This window comes from Mauremys mutica, chromosome 1 (genome assembly GCF_020497125.1).
Source record: "Mauremys mutica isolate MM-2020 ecotype Southern chromosome 1, ASM2049712v1, whole genome shotgun sequence".
Classification (NCBI taxonomy): domain Eukaryota; kingdom Metazoa; phylum Chordata; order Testudines; family Geoemydidae; genus Mauremys; species Mauremys mutica.
The window spans coordinates 262,435,189-262,453,865 of record NC_059072.1 but is presented as its reverse complement, the minus strand read 5'-3'; the positions used below and the strand labels follow the sequence as shown (position 1 = coordinate 262,453,865).

General features: G+C 41.5%; 1 protein-coding gene across 1 annotated transcript; it reads left to right on the top strand.

Moving 5' to 3' along the window:
* Positions 1 to 480: 480 nt before the first annotated feature.
* Positions 481 to 17,360, top strand: LOC123361713 (protein-lysine methyltransferase METTL21E-like). Its single transcript, XM_045001835.1, has 4 exons — positions 481 to 553; positions 13,423 to 13,580; positions 15,831 to 15,948; positions 16,891 to 17,360. Exons 1-4 carry the CDS (start codon positions 481 to 483, stop codon positions 17,292 to 17,294), a joined length of 753 nt encoding a protein of 250 aa, XP_044857770.1. The 3' UTR covers positions 17,295 to 17,360.
* Positions 17,361 to 18,677: the final 1,317 nt, after the last annotated feature.

Genomic DNA, 18,677 nt, shown 5'->3' with positions numbered 1-18,677 from the left:
TGTCCAAGTATTCTTTTATTTGTTTAATAATAATTTTTGCACGCGCTTCCTTTCTTTCTTATTTTTCATCCCTAAATTTTTTTATTTTATTTTTTTTGTTTAAAAATTTGAAACAAGTTCAGTATGTTATTCATTTGAGTCATTAATTGAGTCATCGCAGTCATTTGTGTCATTTTATTACTGGTCCCTACTTTGTCTAGTACTGCCTGCCCGATGATGATTTTAAAACCCCATCTTACCGTTTTTAGGTAATAGCAACTCATTTTTTAAATCCACCTTTTTATTTTCCCTGCAAATCTTAATTGTGTATTCCTCATTGTTTGGCTCATCCATTTTTCCTAAGCAGAATTTTGGTTTCCAGTACCTTTTTATGCACAAAATTCTCTCTCTCTCACACACACAGTGTACATATTTAAATAAATAATATTCCGTTTGATATTTTAATAAGTATATTTTCTGTCCAGTATTGTATCACATGAAATGGACATGATACCACCACAATGTAATCATCTGATATCTGCTGAATTAACAAGGAAACCAGAATACAAGGAAGGTAATTTTTTTTTTTATCTGCTTCATTTTCCTGTTATGCTTGAGAAGGTTATTAAGTAGGAGGAAAGTGTTTTATCCATGAGGTATTTTCACATTCATTTCACTTAAGGAACTTTGTTAACATTTACATAAAAATGCAATAGTGTTGTTGCAGTGTTGTAGTGGAAATTGGTAATGTTATGCCATGCCAGCTCACACAAACCTTGGCAGCTTTCTACCAGAGTTCAGAGCAGTGCCTCTGGCTGGTTCCAGTGAATGAAGCTGTTGCCATAGATCAGGATATTAACGTAGAGTTTCTCTGTGGGATGTCAATAAGCCAAAATGAATTACTTACAAGCTCCATTTCAATCTGGACCGCCTCCAACTTAATCCTGAGAGATCTTCACATAAAACTAGTAGCAGGATCAGGCTTTGCTCCCACAAAGCTTGTGGTTGCAGACCTGTGATTTTTTTTTTTTAAAAGACCCTTAAACATGAAGGTTAATCTCGGATTTTAGGTTTTAAACAGATCAAAGCTTTTGAGTACTGGCTGTGAAGGGAGATTTCAAAATGTTAATTTATAGCTAAGACAAAGTTTGGCATGGTGACTGGACGGTGTGCACTTAACGAGCAGTTATTCAGTATTTGCTTTCTCCTCACTGTTCAGTGTGTGATCTCCTGCCTTTTTTATTGCACAATATTCAAACCCTTCGCTAAAGACAATTATTAATGTCCTTGTGCTTTTTCAATTGTATTAATTGCTACAGTATCTGCATGCTTCACAAACACTAACACATTTATTTTCACAATACACACCCCCACATTGTCCCGTGAGATCATCAGGGAATGGTGGTATCCCCATTTTACTCAAGAGAAATTGAGGCACAGGGAGATTTGAGGTCAAAAGTATCCACTAATTTTGGGTGCCCAGTTTGAGATATTTAGGACCTGATTTTTCACAGTACTTACCATTATATAGCACTCTGAACATATAAATCTCAGTGCCCATAGACATTTGTTGCTGCTGTGAGTTTTCAGCACTTCTGTAAATCAAACCCCATGGTCTCAAGTTGGGTAACCAGAAAAAGAGAAACACACAATTGTTAGAGGGATTTTTCCCTTCACCCCCTTCCCGATTCTTGTCACACAGAAGACCAGAAGTCTGGAGTGCAGGCAATGCGATGTTTATTGGGGGTTAGTTTCAAGCAAGCATATCCATAGCTCTACACACCAGCCGAGTCTGTTTCCCAGTGTTCCGTTCCCAGCTCCGACGCTGCAGAGCCGTTACCCCACGTCTCCCTTCCTAGCACTGACGCCGCAGAACTTTTGCCTGTGTCCCTGTTCCCCATTCCCACCTCCTCCTTAGCAGGCCCAAATATACTTGCAGTGCACACGCCTAGTCCCACCCCTTACAACTTACGGTCATGTTCCATTTTGGAGGGTCGTGAGTGTGGGGTCTTTGTCCCACCTCTTTTGTATCCCATGGGTGGGGTAAGAAGTGAGGTTGTGCTCTGGACGTGACCAGGCCTTTTTTTGGATTTTAGTGTATCTTATGCCTCCACTCCTAACTGGTTGCTTGAGAGAAGAGCCAGGCAGCCTTCCGGTGTATGCTCATACCCACCATGTATTACACTCCCACCATGCCCTGTAACACTTTTGACTCCATCTCTTATCTCTTTTCACCCCATCTGCTTGTGGGCAGATGTAACATACAGTGTCTGTTCTTTGTTCACACATATTAGTAAGGATATCGGAGTATCAAAAGTCAAACCCCAAATTCTATTCCAGGCTAACAACAATTAGTAACCATCCATGAAAAGTTTGATTTAAATGAGTTGCCCAGCATGACATTGGAACTCTGGCAGAGGTAGAGAGAGAATCCAGTTCTCCAGGGTGGCATTCAATTGCCTTAACCAAGAGACTATTTTCTCTTTTCCTGTAATCCCCTGCCTGATACACTACACACCTTCCATCTTCTGCAACAAGTGAAGCATGGGTCATACAGACATCTTCTTCCTTCACTTCACAGCCCTTCTCCACCTATAGAGCAGAGTGGAAAAATAGCATGTAATTGTGTGATTTAAAAAGACTGTATTGTAATGCATACAATGAATTAAGGTTATACAGGCAGCCTTAATATTGGTGTTTTCTAATATTTGAGTGCTTGACCTTGCAACCTTAATAATCCTTTAACATCGCGCTTTGTGTGTGTGTAATTTCCTAGATTTTTAAACAAGCCAACTGAAAAAAAAACTTCTATCATGTGGCATCATATTTATGCTCACATGGGTAACCATCTGGTTTGGATCCTTTAGATTCACTCGGGCCTCTGCCACTGATATTTGCTGACAGAAGAGGGATGGTAAAACTCAGGAATCTCGGGTTCCATTCCAGGCTCTGAAGGGAAGTGTGCTCTACTGGCCACACTCTTCTACCTGTTGCCCTCAAGTATGACCCTTTCGGCCTCAGCCCTTTCCTTGCATTGCCACACCATCACCCCTTGGCTTCTCATCTGACCTCAGTTCCCTCCCATCCACTGACTGTCTCCACTCCCTGTTGGCTCCCAGACCTAGTCTCCTTTCCCAGCCAGTCCTAGTTCCTTTCCCAAATCCCCAATCTGTCTGTCTCTGTCCCCAGCCTTCAGTCACTCCACACACTCCATTTTTCCTGTTCCTACTGACTCCCAGTCTTAGTCTTTCTCCAGGCTCCTCATCGGATCCATGTCTTTTGTCATAGATGTACAGGGTGGTTTAATGCCCCAGCCTTTATACAGACTCTGTGGGCCTACCTCTATTATTTTTCAGGCCTCAGGCACAACTTTTTACAAGGGCAAAACATGAAGTCTCACAACTCTGAGACTGAACCTGTGGAGTATGGTACCTCTGTACTTGCCATGTGCTCTACAGCAAGTCAAAATGAGTTAAGACTCCTGGTAGAAGCTGTATTCATTCAGGGAGCAATGTAACCGGTAAGTATTTGCATCAGTGCAGGGCAGCATTTTCGAAACAAGCCAGCATCTGTTAGTCTGCTGACATACAATCTTAGATTAGCATGGAAAAGTCAAGCTTAAGTCTTTGTTTACAGTGGCAGGAGCAACTGGTCTACATTTCCATGGTCTCCTGTAGTCCATCTCAGTCCCCTTCACACCCAGTGGGTAGCAATACAATGTAAATGGGTAAACTGAGTCACATACATTAATAACATTAACAAAAATCATACGTTCTCCACAGTCCTTGTTTCCCTGAATCCTTGTCCCAGTCCCTTTGTCCAGCCAGTCCGAGTTCTCCCCCATATTCCAACTACTTGTCAGATCCATTGCCCTACTGGTTCCCAGTCTCCTTGCCCTACCAGCCCCAATTACTCTCCCCGACTCCTCATTCAGTTTCAGCTTTTCCCCCACCTATTGGTTCCATGTCTCTTCCCCATTTCCCTTCCTGGCTCCTGGACCTAGTCTCCTTGCCCACCCAGATGCAATCTCTGCCCTTACCAGCTACCAATACCAGTCTCTGCCCCCATGTTCCTTGTGCCAATCTGCTCCCCCATCTCTTCCCCACAGTGTCTTCAGTCCATCTTTTGTCCCCTCTGCTTTTGAATGAGATGGCTTCTTCATCCATACTGAATGGGTGCCAGCAGGGGGGGTCAATGAGAGCACAGAGAAGACAGGCACCCCACTCTGTTCCCCAACTTGGAGCAACCAGTTGCTGCCATTACAAGGAATGTTGGGTTTTGCCCCTGTAGCCCTGAGCTGGAGCATGTTCAATCACTCTGCGGGAATGGTGCATGCCCTAGGAGTTGAGAGGCTTGAGCATGCTCAGTGAGGACAGAATCTGCAGAAACTTTAGCTTTTGAGCTGTAGTGAGTGTCTACTGAACATACACATGCTGCAAGTTTTCAAAGGCGTAGATCATTGCCAAATTTGGGTGGATTTTTACAGGGACAGTAACAAAGCCATCCCTGTCATGAAGGTCCCTCCCCTGCCAAATGTCAAGTCTCTGTTTCAAACCTGGAGGTTGTAGAGATTTCCAAAGAAAAGGTTGCCAGATGGTTTTTAATATTGAAAAATATATTTTTCCCTAGGTTTGTTCTCAGAAATGGCTGAACCGTGTTGGCTGAAATTTTCCAAAAAAGTGAACATGTGGCAGGCATCCAGCATGGAAAACTTCAGCCCAAATGTAAAGTTTGGCAAAGCTATAAGCAACTTAAAATAGGATCTTGTAATGGGAAGTGTCAAGCAAGCCTTAATACTAGAGAGTGCTGTCAGTCCTGCCTCTAATAATCTCTTTACTACAGCCTCTCTCCATCTGCCTTCCCTTCTTTTCCTGCTCCATTCCCTTGGTATCCCCTCTACTTCCTTATTTCTCTTTTCAGCTAATCCTCTCCAAACAAAACCCGACTCCAAAATATTAAAAAACAAAATTAATGGTACAAAAATGTTTTCAAATTATTGCATTGTTTGCTCTACTTAGGACTTGTCTTCACTGCAATCTTGACTGAAGTCATCTACAATCGAATTAATTCCTTTTGGGTTAGCCTACCTCGAATGAGGGGTCACACTATGACATACCGCTCGAGCTATGCAGAGTCGTTGCATTAGAAGCTGATGAGTTGTATCAACTCATGTTGTAGCCTATGTCCCTGACTGGCTGGCTAATTGAAGTTAAAAGGGCCACCATGCTCCTGTAAAGTATGGATGGGACTCAAGTTAGGAGCAAGACTCAAGTTAACTCTGCAGGGAAGAGAAGCCCATAGATGTTCTATCCCTTCCTCCCAACCCTGAGTCTGTGTTGTCAGTTTAGACAGTAAGCTCTTTGGGGCAGGGACTGTCTCTCCCTCTGTTTGTACAGTGCCTAACACAGAGGCATCTCAATCTTGCCTGGGCTCCATAGATGTTTGTGATACAAATAATAATACATTAGGGGGCTACACTTACAAAAAGTTCAGCATAACAAATGAAAAGAGAGCAAGTGCTGTGTAGAACTTGGTGTAATAGCAATTAATTCAGAAAAGTAAGCAGGTGTCAGGCATTTCCTAACAAATTTCTTCAGATTTAATCAGGACTGATTGCATTAAAGTACATTCATTCACTTGGGTAAAATATACTGTTTTTTTATTATGGAGTTGACTCATGAAATGATTAAGATTTTTGTTCTTTTCTAAATTTGGATGTTCATTTATATGACGGGGGACGGGGGGGAAGGAGGAATGTAGCATTCTGATGGTGGTTTTTGCATGTACAAAAGCATAGAATTGCAAAGTTCTGATATCCTACAACATCTGTCTCAGTGTGTTTAATAAAAAATACTTCTCTATAATCTACCTTTTAATAACTTAACTTGCTGTAGACTGTATTGTGTAAAAGGTTCAGGTCTGTGCCAGACCAGCTTCTGGAGGCCACATGCCTGATATGCCCCAGGAAGCCCATAGAAGTAGGATATGGATCGTTGCATCCTTTCAAAAGGTGTGTGCTCCTCCTGTGGCTGGCTCAACTCCTCTGACAAATGTACAGGAAGGGGCAGGGCTGTGGCTCCCTCTGAATTCCAGCACTGGGTTCTGTTTTGCCTACCTACACTTCCTTTGGAGTGTCCATCTGCTGTGGAGGTGTTCACTCCTCTTCCTATGCTGTTGTCATTTGTTCCTCCCCAGAGATGGCTTTGTTTCAGTTGTGAGAGAGGTGTTTCTTGCCTTACTGCATTAAGGTGGTATGAGTAGTTTTAATTGATTTATATCTGATATAAAACACCTGGAGAGCCTTTGCTTAAAATGTGCTTTGAAAATGCAAAGTATAATTAACTACCAGTTGGGGACCAGATTACTGTGCTCTTTCTTATGCTGCTTGGGGTGCTAGCTTCTGGTCCATCAGCAGCAGGGCAGGAGGGATCGAAACTGTCTGATTTCTGTGCCAGGATACAAGGGGAGGGGATTATTCCCCTGCTCTGTGCACCAGATCAGGGCTAGGGACAGTCTATCTCACTAGATGCCATCTGTGTAAGGGTTATAGCTGCTACGGGAGTCATGTCTTTAAATTTCTACATGTATAAAGTTTCAAGCATTATATTACATTGACATAGGGTACCAAATTGATTTTCGTGGCAAATAAAAAAGTCATAGAAATAAATGCACTGCAGTTACTGTATTTCAGTGTCTTGTCTTCAAAATTAACACAGATGCATTTGATTCTATATTTCCAGACACACTCTCCCTCTCCCCCTTTGCAGGTATTAATAGCAATAGTACTGGCTTAACTGCAAGCCCTATAAAAGATACAGCCAAAGAACATTAGTCAAATAGTCTCTAGGTAAACTTATTCTCTGGAAAAACATTTTGTTTCATATTCTTGGAAAGTAGCACTTTACTCTCAGTATGTGTTAAGCGGAGTGGAAGGATTTAGTGTTCTACACCCTCTGATAATCACTGCTAGGTCATCTAACAGTTGCTATATTTAAGTAATCTGCAAGGCTCTTCCTGGGGGCTCTTTCAAATCTGTCAAGGGCATGGTTAATGTTCTGTTCTATCTAGCTTCTTGTACTACGTTCATCCCAGTAATATCATCTGAGCACCTTCCAGAAGTGCATTAAGCAGCGTAACTATCATCTGTCACATTATTTCTATCATCTTCTCCCTGGAGAGGGGTATGTGCAGTGGAGTGTTTGTTTTGGAATTTTTTAAAATTATAGGTGGGGCTGATGGATGGGGAGTCTGGAATGATGAGACTAGGAATTTCCGGGGCTGGGATCAGAAACCTGAGGAGTGGAGTCTGCGACCGACTAGGCAAAGAGAATGGGATGGGATGAGGAGCCAGTGTTGAAGTAGAGAGAGGACTGGTGGACAGAGATGGAAGGAGTCAAGCTTGAGGGAAATGAGCAAATGACTCTGGCCACTAAAGTACGCTCCCCCTCAAGAGCCTGGAATGGAACCAAAAATCCCAGAGTCTAAGCCTTCCCCTGCTGCTCCCTCATCCTCCTTCTAGTGCTGGCCCACATGGGGGATAACAACCCGCTACTGGTATCAGTTACTTCTGTTAGCTCAAGTGGCAGAGGTCTATGAAGTTGGATCTAAAAGTTCCAATGTTGCCAATGATCTATGTGGGTGTCAATATGATGCTGTGTGATGATTTTTTTTGTTTGCTTTTTTAAAAAACCTGGGAAATTACACACAAAAATATGTTAAAAACATTAAGGTTTTCAAGTCAAGTACACAAAAGTCAGGAAATGCCACAATTAAGGTTGCCTGTGGAATCCTGATTTGGGCCCCTTGTGCACATGCATTATGATAGTCGTTAATTACATGAACACTTACTGGTTTTTTGACAGGACCTCTGCCTCATTCAGTCTGCAGCATATTCTCTTAATGTATCTTTTTGTGTGTAATGTATGTGTGTGTGTGTGTGTGTGTGTGTGTGTGTGTGTGTACACACACACACACACACACACACGTTATGTGCTTGTTAGAGAAGGCAAGTCAAAGAAATGTGCCTTGCACTTAGAGCAGGTGATGAGGTTTGTGATGATCCTAATATGTTCCACAGGCTTGGACCAGCCCTTCAGGAAGTTCTGTCTCCTGCATGGGTGAACTTTCCATTTATGGTAGAGAGTTCTGTTGTACCTGAGGAGTGAAGTTGTAGACTATGGTCTTCACCGTGGAGCGTTAGTCATTTTTAGATACCTTGGCCCCAGACTGTGGAGCACCTTGAAGATAAGGACTGAGACCTTGAACTTGATTCAGTATTCTACTGTGTGTTGGTGTAAAGAGCTGAGGACAGGTCTGAAGAGTTCATGGTAGCCTGTGTTTCTGAAGAGATGAGCTGTGGCATTCTGGATCAGTTGGAGTTTCCTAAGTACTGAAGGCTTCATGCCCAGATGTATTGCATTGCTGCAGTCCAGCTGAGAGGTGACAAGGGCATGAATAATTGAGGATTCCCTCCTTTTTGTTTCTCAAGGACCCATAGAACTAGGTAAGGACAAGCAGATAAAGTGAAACAGGCACAAAGATGGTGGGACTCTGGGCCCCAGTCTTGCAGCCTTTGCATGTCTAAGGAGTCCCTTAGTGGTCATTGGCTTCTGTGGGACTTTTCACAAGAGTAAGGGTTGCAAGATCACACCTCTTATCCTGAAAGGTGCTAATAGCTCAATGGGACTTGTGGGTACTCCACTCCTCTCAGGATTGGGCCCTAATCTGGATGGAAATAGAGACCTTCTGATAATTTGAATCTCTTTGGTCTATAAATAACATCTGAAAAATTTGTATTCAAAATGAACAATATCTTTTGAGGTTTACCCCTGAGTGTTACTAAATGCTTCCTTGTGCTCCCCTCCCACACCTTTTAGAATTGGGAGAGTAACTATTATTGGAAGTAAAAGAAGCAAAGAGTCCTGTGGCACCTTATAGACTAACAGAAGTTTTGGAGCATGAGCTTTCGTGCTGCTTTTACAGATCCAGACTAACACGGCTACCCCTCTGATACTATTATTGGAAGTGAAAATAAAGAGTAAATTACACAATTGCTTGAAGATGAAAGCATTATTGTCATAAAACAATACTTTGCTAATGCAATCCATTAATTTCAAACCTTCTAAATGTTATTTCAAACCAAAATTCTTCAGACAAGCCAAAACAAAAAAACATTCCCCACACTTAGGTCTCCGCATATGCAAAGTTGGAAATTTTTAAGGAACCCTGCTTTTGAGTTATCCAAACCCAAATTTCATGACTGCTGAAAAATACTCTTTCCCACTGTGATAACTCAAAAATGGACATATGAATTTATAAGAAACTTTCCACATGTGCACATTGCTGCTTGGCTGCATCTCAACATGATAAATTTCAGCTCCCAAAATAAGTTTATGAAAAGAAAATAGTAACTTGGAATGAAAATCCCATCTCTGCCTGAACTTTCTAAATTGTTGCTGCAGCACTGCTATAGCATATATCAGTAGCATTCATCCTTCAGTAGTTTGAGGGCAACATTGCCATCAAATTGAGTCCGAGAGAACCACAAAAGACATTAACATGCTTAGAATATAAAATGGAGCAAGTTTATTATGAAGTAATACTTAAATACAACTAAATAAAGGTATTATCTTCACCTGAATTGTGACTTACGGATCCTCCATTTTTAGGACAGTTTGAGATACTTGAAAGGAAGGGGCCTGATTTTTCAGAGGATGGAGTCTCAGCACTTTCTGAACATCAGGCCCATTTAAAATAGCTCAAATTGGGCACCCAAAGTTGCTAGTTGCTTTTGAAAATTTAGGCCCATCTATCATAGGGCTTTTGTGGTATTGTTTAGGGCTCAACATGGGCTCTGATATTCAAAGTTCAATCCGTGTGTTGAATTGGCTCATCTCTAAATATAACCTTAGAAACTGTGGTTCTATGGAGAGCCTCGAGTGTCTATATACTTGTATATTTTCATTTGAAATAGCACTTGCCCCAGAGAAAATGGCCATGTCACCAGGATGCCATACAAACCAGTTTGTCTAAGTATTCATGCCATGCTTTACAAACTTAAGAAGACCTAAGATTGTAATGCTTGGAGGAACTGCTTGCAGTTCAAGAGCTGCACGGACTGATACGTGAGATTTGCAAGTACAGGGCTTAAATTAACTCTGTGGGTGAGAGAGTATGTAGCTTCTGTAGCAGGTTGAGTATGTTGTTGCAGCACTGAACCTTGTCAGGTCACATCCTACATTGCAAATTGGAAGTCTTGGGTTTCTGTATTCACGTCAGCTGGAAAAGGTCTATTCAGCTGAGAGAGTTAAGGTCACAGCACGAGATGATATGGCTTCAGGATAAATAAGATTACTGTCTGCCACATCAGACATCGAAAGTTAAGTAAGGTTAGGTCAGGTCAATACTTGGAAGGGGTTATGGACTTTTTCCTGAGGAAGTGATGTTGGTGACTCAGTAGGTGGCCCTCTTGCATCTGAATCAGTGCGGTACCAGTCTATTAGCAGAGTATACGGAGAATGCTTGGCTGCTGTATATGTGTCTCATGGATGACATAAAACTGCTATCTGATTGCTGATAATCATTACAGATCCTGTATAGGAGGGACATTTAATCCCATTGTCTTGATCACGTTCCAACTTGGATACTTAACTTTTGCTTATTAACATTCCTCCTGCAGTTTCAATTTAATTCTCATCACTTCTTTTCCTCCACTTTATGTGCTGCTGAATGATGCCACGTTCCTTCCCAAAAATTGCTGCTTTTCAGTAGTAGGTGATGTGTCCGTGTCTAACTCACAAAAGGATATGAATTTTAATTAATGTTCATAAAGCACTTTATGATCTGGATAAAGGTAGTCTATAAGTGCAAAGTATTAACTACTTATTGGGGAGAATTCATTGATTGCAAGCAAAACTGGAGTGGGCACCTGATTCCTGCACCAACTCCTTCACTACTCCAATACAACAGACATCTTGACCAGGCCTTGCAGCAAATTATCTGGTAATTAGGGGGTGCAGGCTCTGGGCTGTGCTTACCGCAAGCAGCTCCTGGAAGCATGTCCCCCGTCCAGCTCCTAAGTGGAGGCCTGGCCAGGCAGCTCTGTGTGCTGCCCTGTCTGCAGGTGCCACCTGTGCAGCTCCCATTGGGCGGGAACCATGGCCAATGGGAGCTCTGGGGGTGGTGCCTGCGGAAGGGGCAGTGCGCAGAGCTGCCTGGCCACACCTCTGCGTACTACGTCAGAGCCGGGGTGGGGGGGTCATGCTGGCTGCTTCCTGGGAGCCACACGGAATGGGGCAAGCCCCCAACCTCGCTCCCTGGTGGGAGCTAAGGGACAGATCAAAAGGTCTGATGGGCCGGATCTGACCCGTGGGTCATAGTTTGTCCACTCCAGTATTACAGTATATCTAATATGTGTTAGTAATTGAGGGATGTACTCTACTCAATTTTAAGGCTACTGCTTCCTGATTTAAACAATCTACTATTATTGTTTAAAGGGTGTGGGGTTTAGTGCAGATTGGACAGTTGCCAGAGTGCATCTACTTTTAAACAAATTGTTTAGAAGTGGTAGGAATACTAAGTATGCAGACTCAACATAGGTCTAATTTGCCCCTTTCCAGGGATTGCCTTTATTGTTAACTTAAACAATAAACTTTAGCACAAGTTTCCTTTTGAACTCGACTGTTTCTCTCTCTCTCTCTCTCTATAATTTTTTTTTCTGCAGGACTTCTCTGTCTCTGCCCCGGTACCTTCTTCTCCAGAAGGAAACTCAACCCCTTTTTTACTCCAGATTTTGAGCTAATAAATCACCTAAATTGACATTAGAATGATTGAAAAGAGCTCTGCCTCCCTGTGCAAGGTTTAATAATTGTTACACTGTTATATAACTAGCCCTTCATTAATTAACCAAGAAGCTCCAATCTTCAAGAATATTTACCAGAAGAGCCCATTTTGAAACCTGTGTCCATAGTTTAGTGTAGAAAATGTTGCTAACGCCTGTGCCTTTTATGGTGGTTATATTTAAATCAATTGTGTATGATATTGTGATTATAATGCAAGTTATGTAACAGTATGTATATACATACAGTATATCTATTAAATTGTGTGTGTATGTGTATATATATGTGTGTGTGTGTGTGTGTGTATGTATGTATGTATATGTGTATATAATATATATATAAAAAAATCTGGATATATATATATACACACACACACACACACACACACACACCCCACTACCTCGGTATAACGCCACCTGATATAACACAGATTTGGATATAACACGGTAAAGCAGTGCTCTGGGGCGGGGGCGGGGCTGCGTACTCCAGTGGATCAAAGCAAGTTCAATATAACACGGTTTCACCTATAACGCAATAAGATTTTTTTGGCTCCCAAGGACAGCGTTATATTGAGGTAGAGGTGTAATTAAAACATGCTATTGCATCATAACTTCACTGCAGCAGAGTGTGTGATGATGACATAACTGAGGTTAATTTTCTGTTCTACTAAACAAAAATGGCAGTGTAGTCTGCGATTGTATTAGCTGTCCTAAATGTTCTTCACACAGCAACAAGGAAGACATTTGGGTGATCTAACCAACTGGAAAGAATCTATGTACAAGGGTACGGTGGGCTGCATGGATATGCTTACCTGCCAGCGGCAGTGCTTTCTTCTTCTAGCTGTCATAATGTGTGTTGCTAAGGTTTCTGTTTCACGTGTTCAGTGACTGATTGCTTAAAGTTTCAGAGTGGTAGCCGGGTTAGTCTGTATCATCAAAAAGAACAGGAGTACTTGTGGCATCTTAGAGACTAGCAAATTTATTTGAGCATATGAAGTGGGTTTTAGCCCATGAAAGCTTTATGCTCAAATAAATTTGTTAGTCTCTAAGGTGCCACAAGTACTCCTCGTTGATTCAAGTTGGTATTTTGACTCCTTTTGTACATTGTCAAAGAGAATAGAACTCTTAGAATCCATAAAAAGGCATAGGAAATAATAAATGAAAAATACACAAATAAAACTATATGTGAGTAAAGAGCATAGCAGCAGCAATTGAAAATACTTCCTATTGTGTTGTTTAAATTAATAACAAGATATTGTCACTTTTCTAACTATTTTCTTTATATTTTCTGTACCCAGCTGCATCAGCAACAAGGAGAAGAGATGCATTATGTGAACTGTATAAATAGTTTTGAATTATATTCCAGGAGACTCCTTCTATGTTGTAGTTGTTGTTAGTAGTAGTATTACCATAGAAAGTAGGACTATATCATACCAAACAATTTATTGTAAAAGGCATTTCCACTCTCCGGCATAAGACAGATTGGAAGTTAGAGAGCTGCCTGTCTGTGTAAACCGGTAGCTTCATGATCAGTTAATTCTGCTTCTATGTCACAATTTTGTTACAACACTCTATAACTTACATGATCTTTATAATTTTACTTCCAGATAAAAATGAAGATGAACAGACAGTTGCAGAAATCATGAGAAGGCGTTTTTCTCCTGCTGTTGTAACTAACAGACCCTGGGAATGTTTTCACTTTGCTGGCCATGAGATAAAAATTACAGAAGCCACTGAATGTTATGGGGCAGTAGTCTGGCCATCGGTACAATATTTATGCAATATTATTGGGTTTTTCCCCCCTAAAAACTCTAGCCCTTTAAATTGTTTTGCATATTTGTTGTTGTTTATTCCTGTAAAACCAAGGGAAATGCTCTGCATTTTCTCTGCCTCTTCTTTGCAACCCACAAATCTTTTATGTTAGAGCTGTGCAAGTGGGAGCCGTCCACACATCCACAGAATTAATCATGAACTTGCTGATGCACAGGGCTCCCTAGTCTCTCAGTTGAAGGACTAGATAAAGGGAAATATCTATCATTTTTCAGTTTTTGTGCTTTCAGCAACTTTTGGGTCAGTGCCCCCCGTTTCCCTCTGAACCTGCTACAAGTGAAACAAGGGAAAGAACTATTTTGTTCTATCCTGGACCATTAAAAAGTGGCCTTCCTAAAAGTGATTACTCTTGCAAGGAAACCAGAAGAGCTGGCAACCATTACATCTGGTTTTCATGGGTACCCGGGAATTTTCTACCAAAAGTTGTCATCTGACATTTACCGGAACTTGGAAATAGTTTTTAATTTCTGCCCAAACCTGTCTTCAGATGAGGATTGGAAGTAGTGCTTTCTGCTTCACTAGTGAGTTGAAATATCATGTAGAATGCACCAGATCTATGTGGTTTACTGGCAACCATTTTGTGGGTATAAGTTAGCAGAGTAAGGAGGGATATAGAAGGTTAAGCGGCTACTTGATCAGTCTGTAAGTGCCTACATGGAGAGAAGACTCTGAAGAGTTCTTTAACCTGGCAGACAAAGCAATAACAAGAGCTAATATCTGGAAGCTGAAGCTAGACAACTTGAAAGGAGAAGTGAGGGGCAGATTTTTAACAGTAGTTAACTATTAAAGCTGCTTACCAAGGGATGTGGTGGATTCTCTGTCACTTGAAGTCTTTAAATCAAAATGAGATGCTTTTCTAAAATGTATGCTCTAAGTCAGCCAGAAGTTACTGGATTTCAGTCAGGAATTACTGGTGACATTCTATGATTTGTTTTCTGCTGGAAGCCACACTAGATGATCACAGCCGTTCCTTCTGGCCTTCAAATCTGTGAATCTATATCCAGGGTTATTGTGGCATATTTCTACAGCTTATATAGCTCAAAGGCGATTGCGAGCCTTGGTCCCTTCAGGAGAGGGATTGTCTTTAGGGGTATGTCTTGTACAGTGCCAAAGCATGAGGTAGGCTCTTAACAAATAATGATTAGTAATGGCTTCCTCCAACCTGCTTGGAGAGAGGGAAGCTTCTTTGGGATACATATACATCAGTTTTGTGTTAATTTATGCATGTCCAAGGCATTCTACAAATGTGATCTCTCCCCCCCCCATAGACTAGGGATCAACATAGTAAACAGAAACTAATGTAGATCTTGAGAGAACATTTTCAATAAGGATGTAAGAACAACTGAAATAATTTTTGAAAAGTCTCAGCAACACACATGGGAATCATACCCCAAAACTGTTATGTTAAAGGGTGTTTATGGTCCAACAGAAAACTCACAGAAACACTGCTTCCCCTCCCTCTGCTGGGGGTGAAGTAAATCTCAGTCTGCCAGCAATCGTTTCTGGGCTGGTTCACCTGGTCCTGACGAAACATCTCCTCTTCATTCTGCTAAACCACTACGCTCCCATTATTCTCATTGTTTCGTGCATTTGAGGCACAGGAGTCAGGAGACGTGGGTGGTGTTCCCAGCCCTACTGCAAACTTGTGCTGTGAGGTTGGGCAATTCACTTCAGCAATCTGTGCTTCAGGCTCCTCATGCCCCCTCACAACGGGGGTGACAGTACTTCTTTATCTCATGCAGGGAGGTGGGGAGATGTTGGACAAAAATGTGTGATGTTTGTGAAGTGTTTTGAGAATCTGGAATGGAAGGAGCTATTTAAGTGCAAGGTGGTATTATTCAGATGGCTGTGATTGGAAAAATAATGCTGTTCCAGAAATTAGGCACCAGAAGGCGCTGTTGGAGGGAAAATTATATAATCTCTGCATCAGGTAATGGATAAAGGATGATCTTTTATTGCAAGAGAGAGCCAAGATAAAAATGTGCCTTATTACTGTGCAGTTGGACTTATTCCGCTTAGATAGATGTGAAATAAATTACATAAAATCTTGACTCTTTAAAAAAGTTATTTTTCTTGTAATTCATATTCAGAAAGGTCAGTGCTCATATAGCTATGGATTTTTGTGTGCATAGAGTGGTATTTCTTTTTTGTTTTGTTCAATATGTTCTTGTGTTTTCCCTGGCAGGCTCTTGTTCTATGTCACTTTTTGGAAACAAATGCTAAACAATACAGCCTGGTTGATAAAAGTGTAATTGAAATTGGAGCTGGAACAGGGCTGGTCTCCATAGTAGCCACTTTACTTGGTAAGTGCTGGCTGTTGCTTTGCTGGGTTTGGAAACTTCATTAAGATGAATATTGATGACTATTGGAGCATATCGTAAGTTGTTCAGTTCCTCTAAAATGTTGTTGAAAATCGAGGAAGAAACACTGAATTCTTTGGGGTTTTCAGCCAACTTGAAAGCCAATTCTGCTTTTATCTCCATAAAATTACTTGCCTTCACTTTAGAATGCCTTGTGGGAGGGTACAGTAGGTGTGGCTGCCATCCAGTATTAAACAGAGGATAGAAATTAGGTGCTGTGAGAACTAGGGTTTCTACTAGACCAGGAAGTCAGAGGCATATAGAAGAGGCTGGATTCAGACACAACCTCTCACAAGAGCAGTTTATCTTCTGACTATTATAACCCCTTCCTGGTTTCCTAAGTCACTTCTGTTTTCAAATTTGTAACCTGTTCTTTCAGAAACGTATCCTTCAGCTCGCTGTCCCGGCATTGGCCATTCTGTCTTCTTTCCTGACAGCCTGTTCTTTACCAACAGTAACTGGAATCACTAACCACTGCATTGTAACCAAGGACACAATTTAGCTTGCAGTGTCTTTTTTTATTACTGTATGAGAAGAAAAGAATCCAGGGGATTCTCAGATCCCACGTTGACTTTACAGGGTTGTAGTTAGAAACCCCTCCCCCGCTCATCTTTTGACTTGTATATCAAGCAGATTTGATATAAAGACCCCATAAAGATGGATCCCCAGGATATCATTTTGACCTTGCAGAGCAGGACCATATTTTAATGAATATTTTTGGTGTGAAAACCTAATATACATTTCTAGTGTAATGAAACGCACAGGTATATTGTACATATATATATGGGAGAGAGATGGAAAAGCAATTGTTTGTGCAGTAGGTTTTGTGTACAGATGACTTCTTAATTCTTCGAAGGTTAATCTGTGGTTGTTTTTTTGTCATAGGTGCACATGTGACTGCCACAGATCTGCCTGAAGTACTAGGAAACCTTCAGTACAATATTCTCAAAAATACCAAAATGAAATGTAAGCATCAGCCCCAGGTTAAAGAACTCTCCTGGGGAGTTGATTTAGAGAAGAACTTTCCCAAGTCTTTGTGTCAGTTTGACTACATCATGGCTGCTGATGTTGTGTACTACCATCCCTTCCTGGAGGAGCTGCTGCTTACCTTCCATCACTTGTGTCAGGACAACACTGTTATTCTCTGGGCCATGAGATTCAGGCTGGACACACACAACCAATTTATGAGCAGATTTCAGGAATTGTTTGACCTGGAGGTAATTTCCAATTTCCCCAGTTTAAACATAACATTGTATAAGGCAATGAGACGAGGCAAGAAGATGATGTGATTTCCAACTTGAGTATTAGAGTGTGTGTGTGGGGGGGGGGCGTTTGAGTTTCTTCACAGGTTCCATGTTAACACTTGATGACACCTGTAGATTATGTGCTTTTTAGGGTTAAATCAATGTCATGTCATAAACAAACTATAAAACTTCTTACATGCTTGAAAAGATATATCCTAAATTAAATTTTCATCTACTTGTACATGTCGGGGAACATATTGTTGGCATTTTCTGAACTTTAGGTGCTAAACTGTGAAACACTAATATTTTTCACAAGTTGTATGGATCATATATCCACTATGCTGTAGTATTGCTGCCAACAACTTTCCACTGCAGCTTATAATAGTGCCTGATAAGATCAGATGACTACACACAACGTAAGATTATAATCTATTTAAAATTAAAAGTTGTGGTATTAAATTGCACTCCGGTGTTTCCACACTGCCACCCATGCTGTTCAAAGTCATGTTCTTTTAATAACTCCCACAGGACAATAAACCAGCCTGGACAGAGTATGGGAATATATACTGTAGTGAATAGTTCCATGGCAACCTTTCCGTGACATCTCAGATGTGAGCTCCACGCAGGCGGCATGCCTTTTGGGGGTGTCAGGGCAGCAGATGAATGCCTCTGTCCCCTTCAGAAGAAAGTCCCTTCCCACCAACACTCTTTGCATTCTCTTATGCATGGTGATTTTGAGCCTCACAGCCTTGGGGCAAGTGGCTCTTCTTCCTCATGTTGTAAACTTTAACAAGTGGTCTTGTGTAAGAATAGTGCAGAATACTACCAATTCCCTTTAAAAAAATTTCTCAAATCTTTGGAGCTTTGCCCCTCTCAAAATAGACAACTGTGGACCCCTAGCTCTGAGAGCACAACAATACGAACAATTGCCCTCAAGAAAATGTTTTGCATCACTGCTTCTTTGTGGTAGCTTGAGATCAAAATGATTTAATTTGCATGCTTAGTTATGAGCAGAAAAAGTTGCTTAGCATATTTGGATAGGCCTGCTGTGACTGTCTGTCTGTATCCCTGTGTTCACCTTTTTACAAAACTATAATCCATTTTGTACAAAATATGCCATGTGAGATGTCATTTGAAAATTCATAATTTACTGATCATTATTGTCCTGGTGTAAACCATGTGTGGCAACATTGTATGTTAAGTTATAAGACTCTACTGCAGGGATCGGCAACCTCTGGCACGTGGCTCACCAGAATAAGCACCCTGGCAGGCCTGGCCAGTTTGTTTACCTGCCGCGTCCGCAGGTTTGGCTGATCGTGGCTCCCACTGGCTGCAGTTCACCACTCCAGGCCAATAGGGGCGGCAGGCCAAGGGATGTGCTGGCTGCTGCTTCCCACAGCCCCCATTGGCCTGGAGCGGTGAACCGTG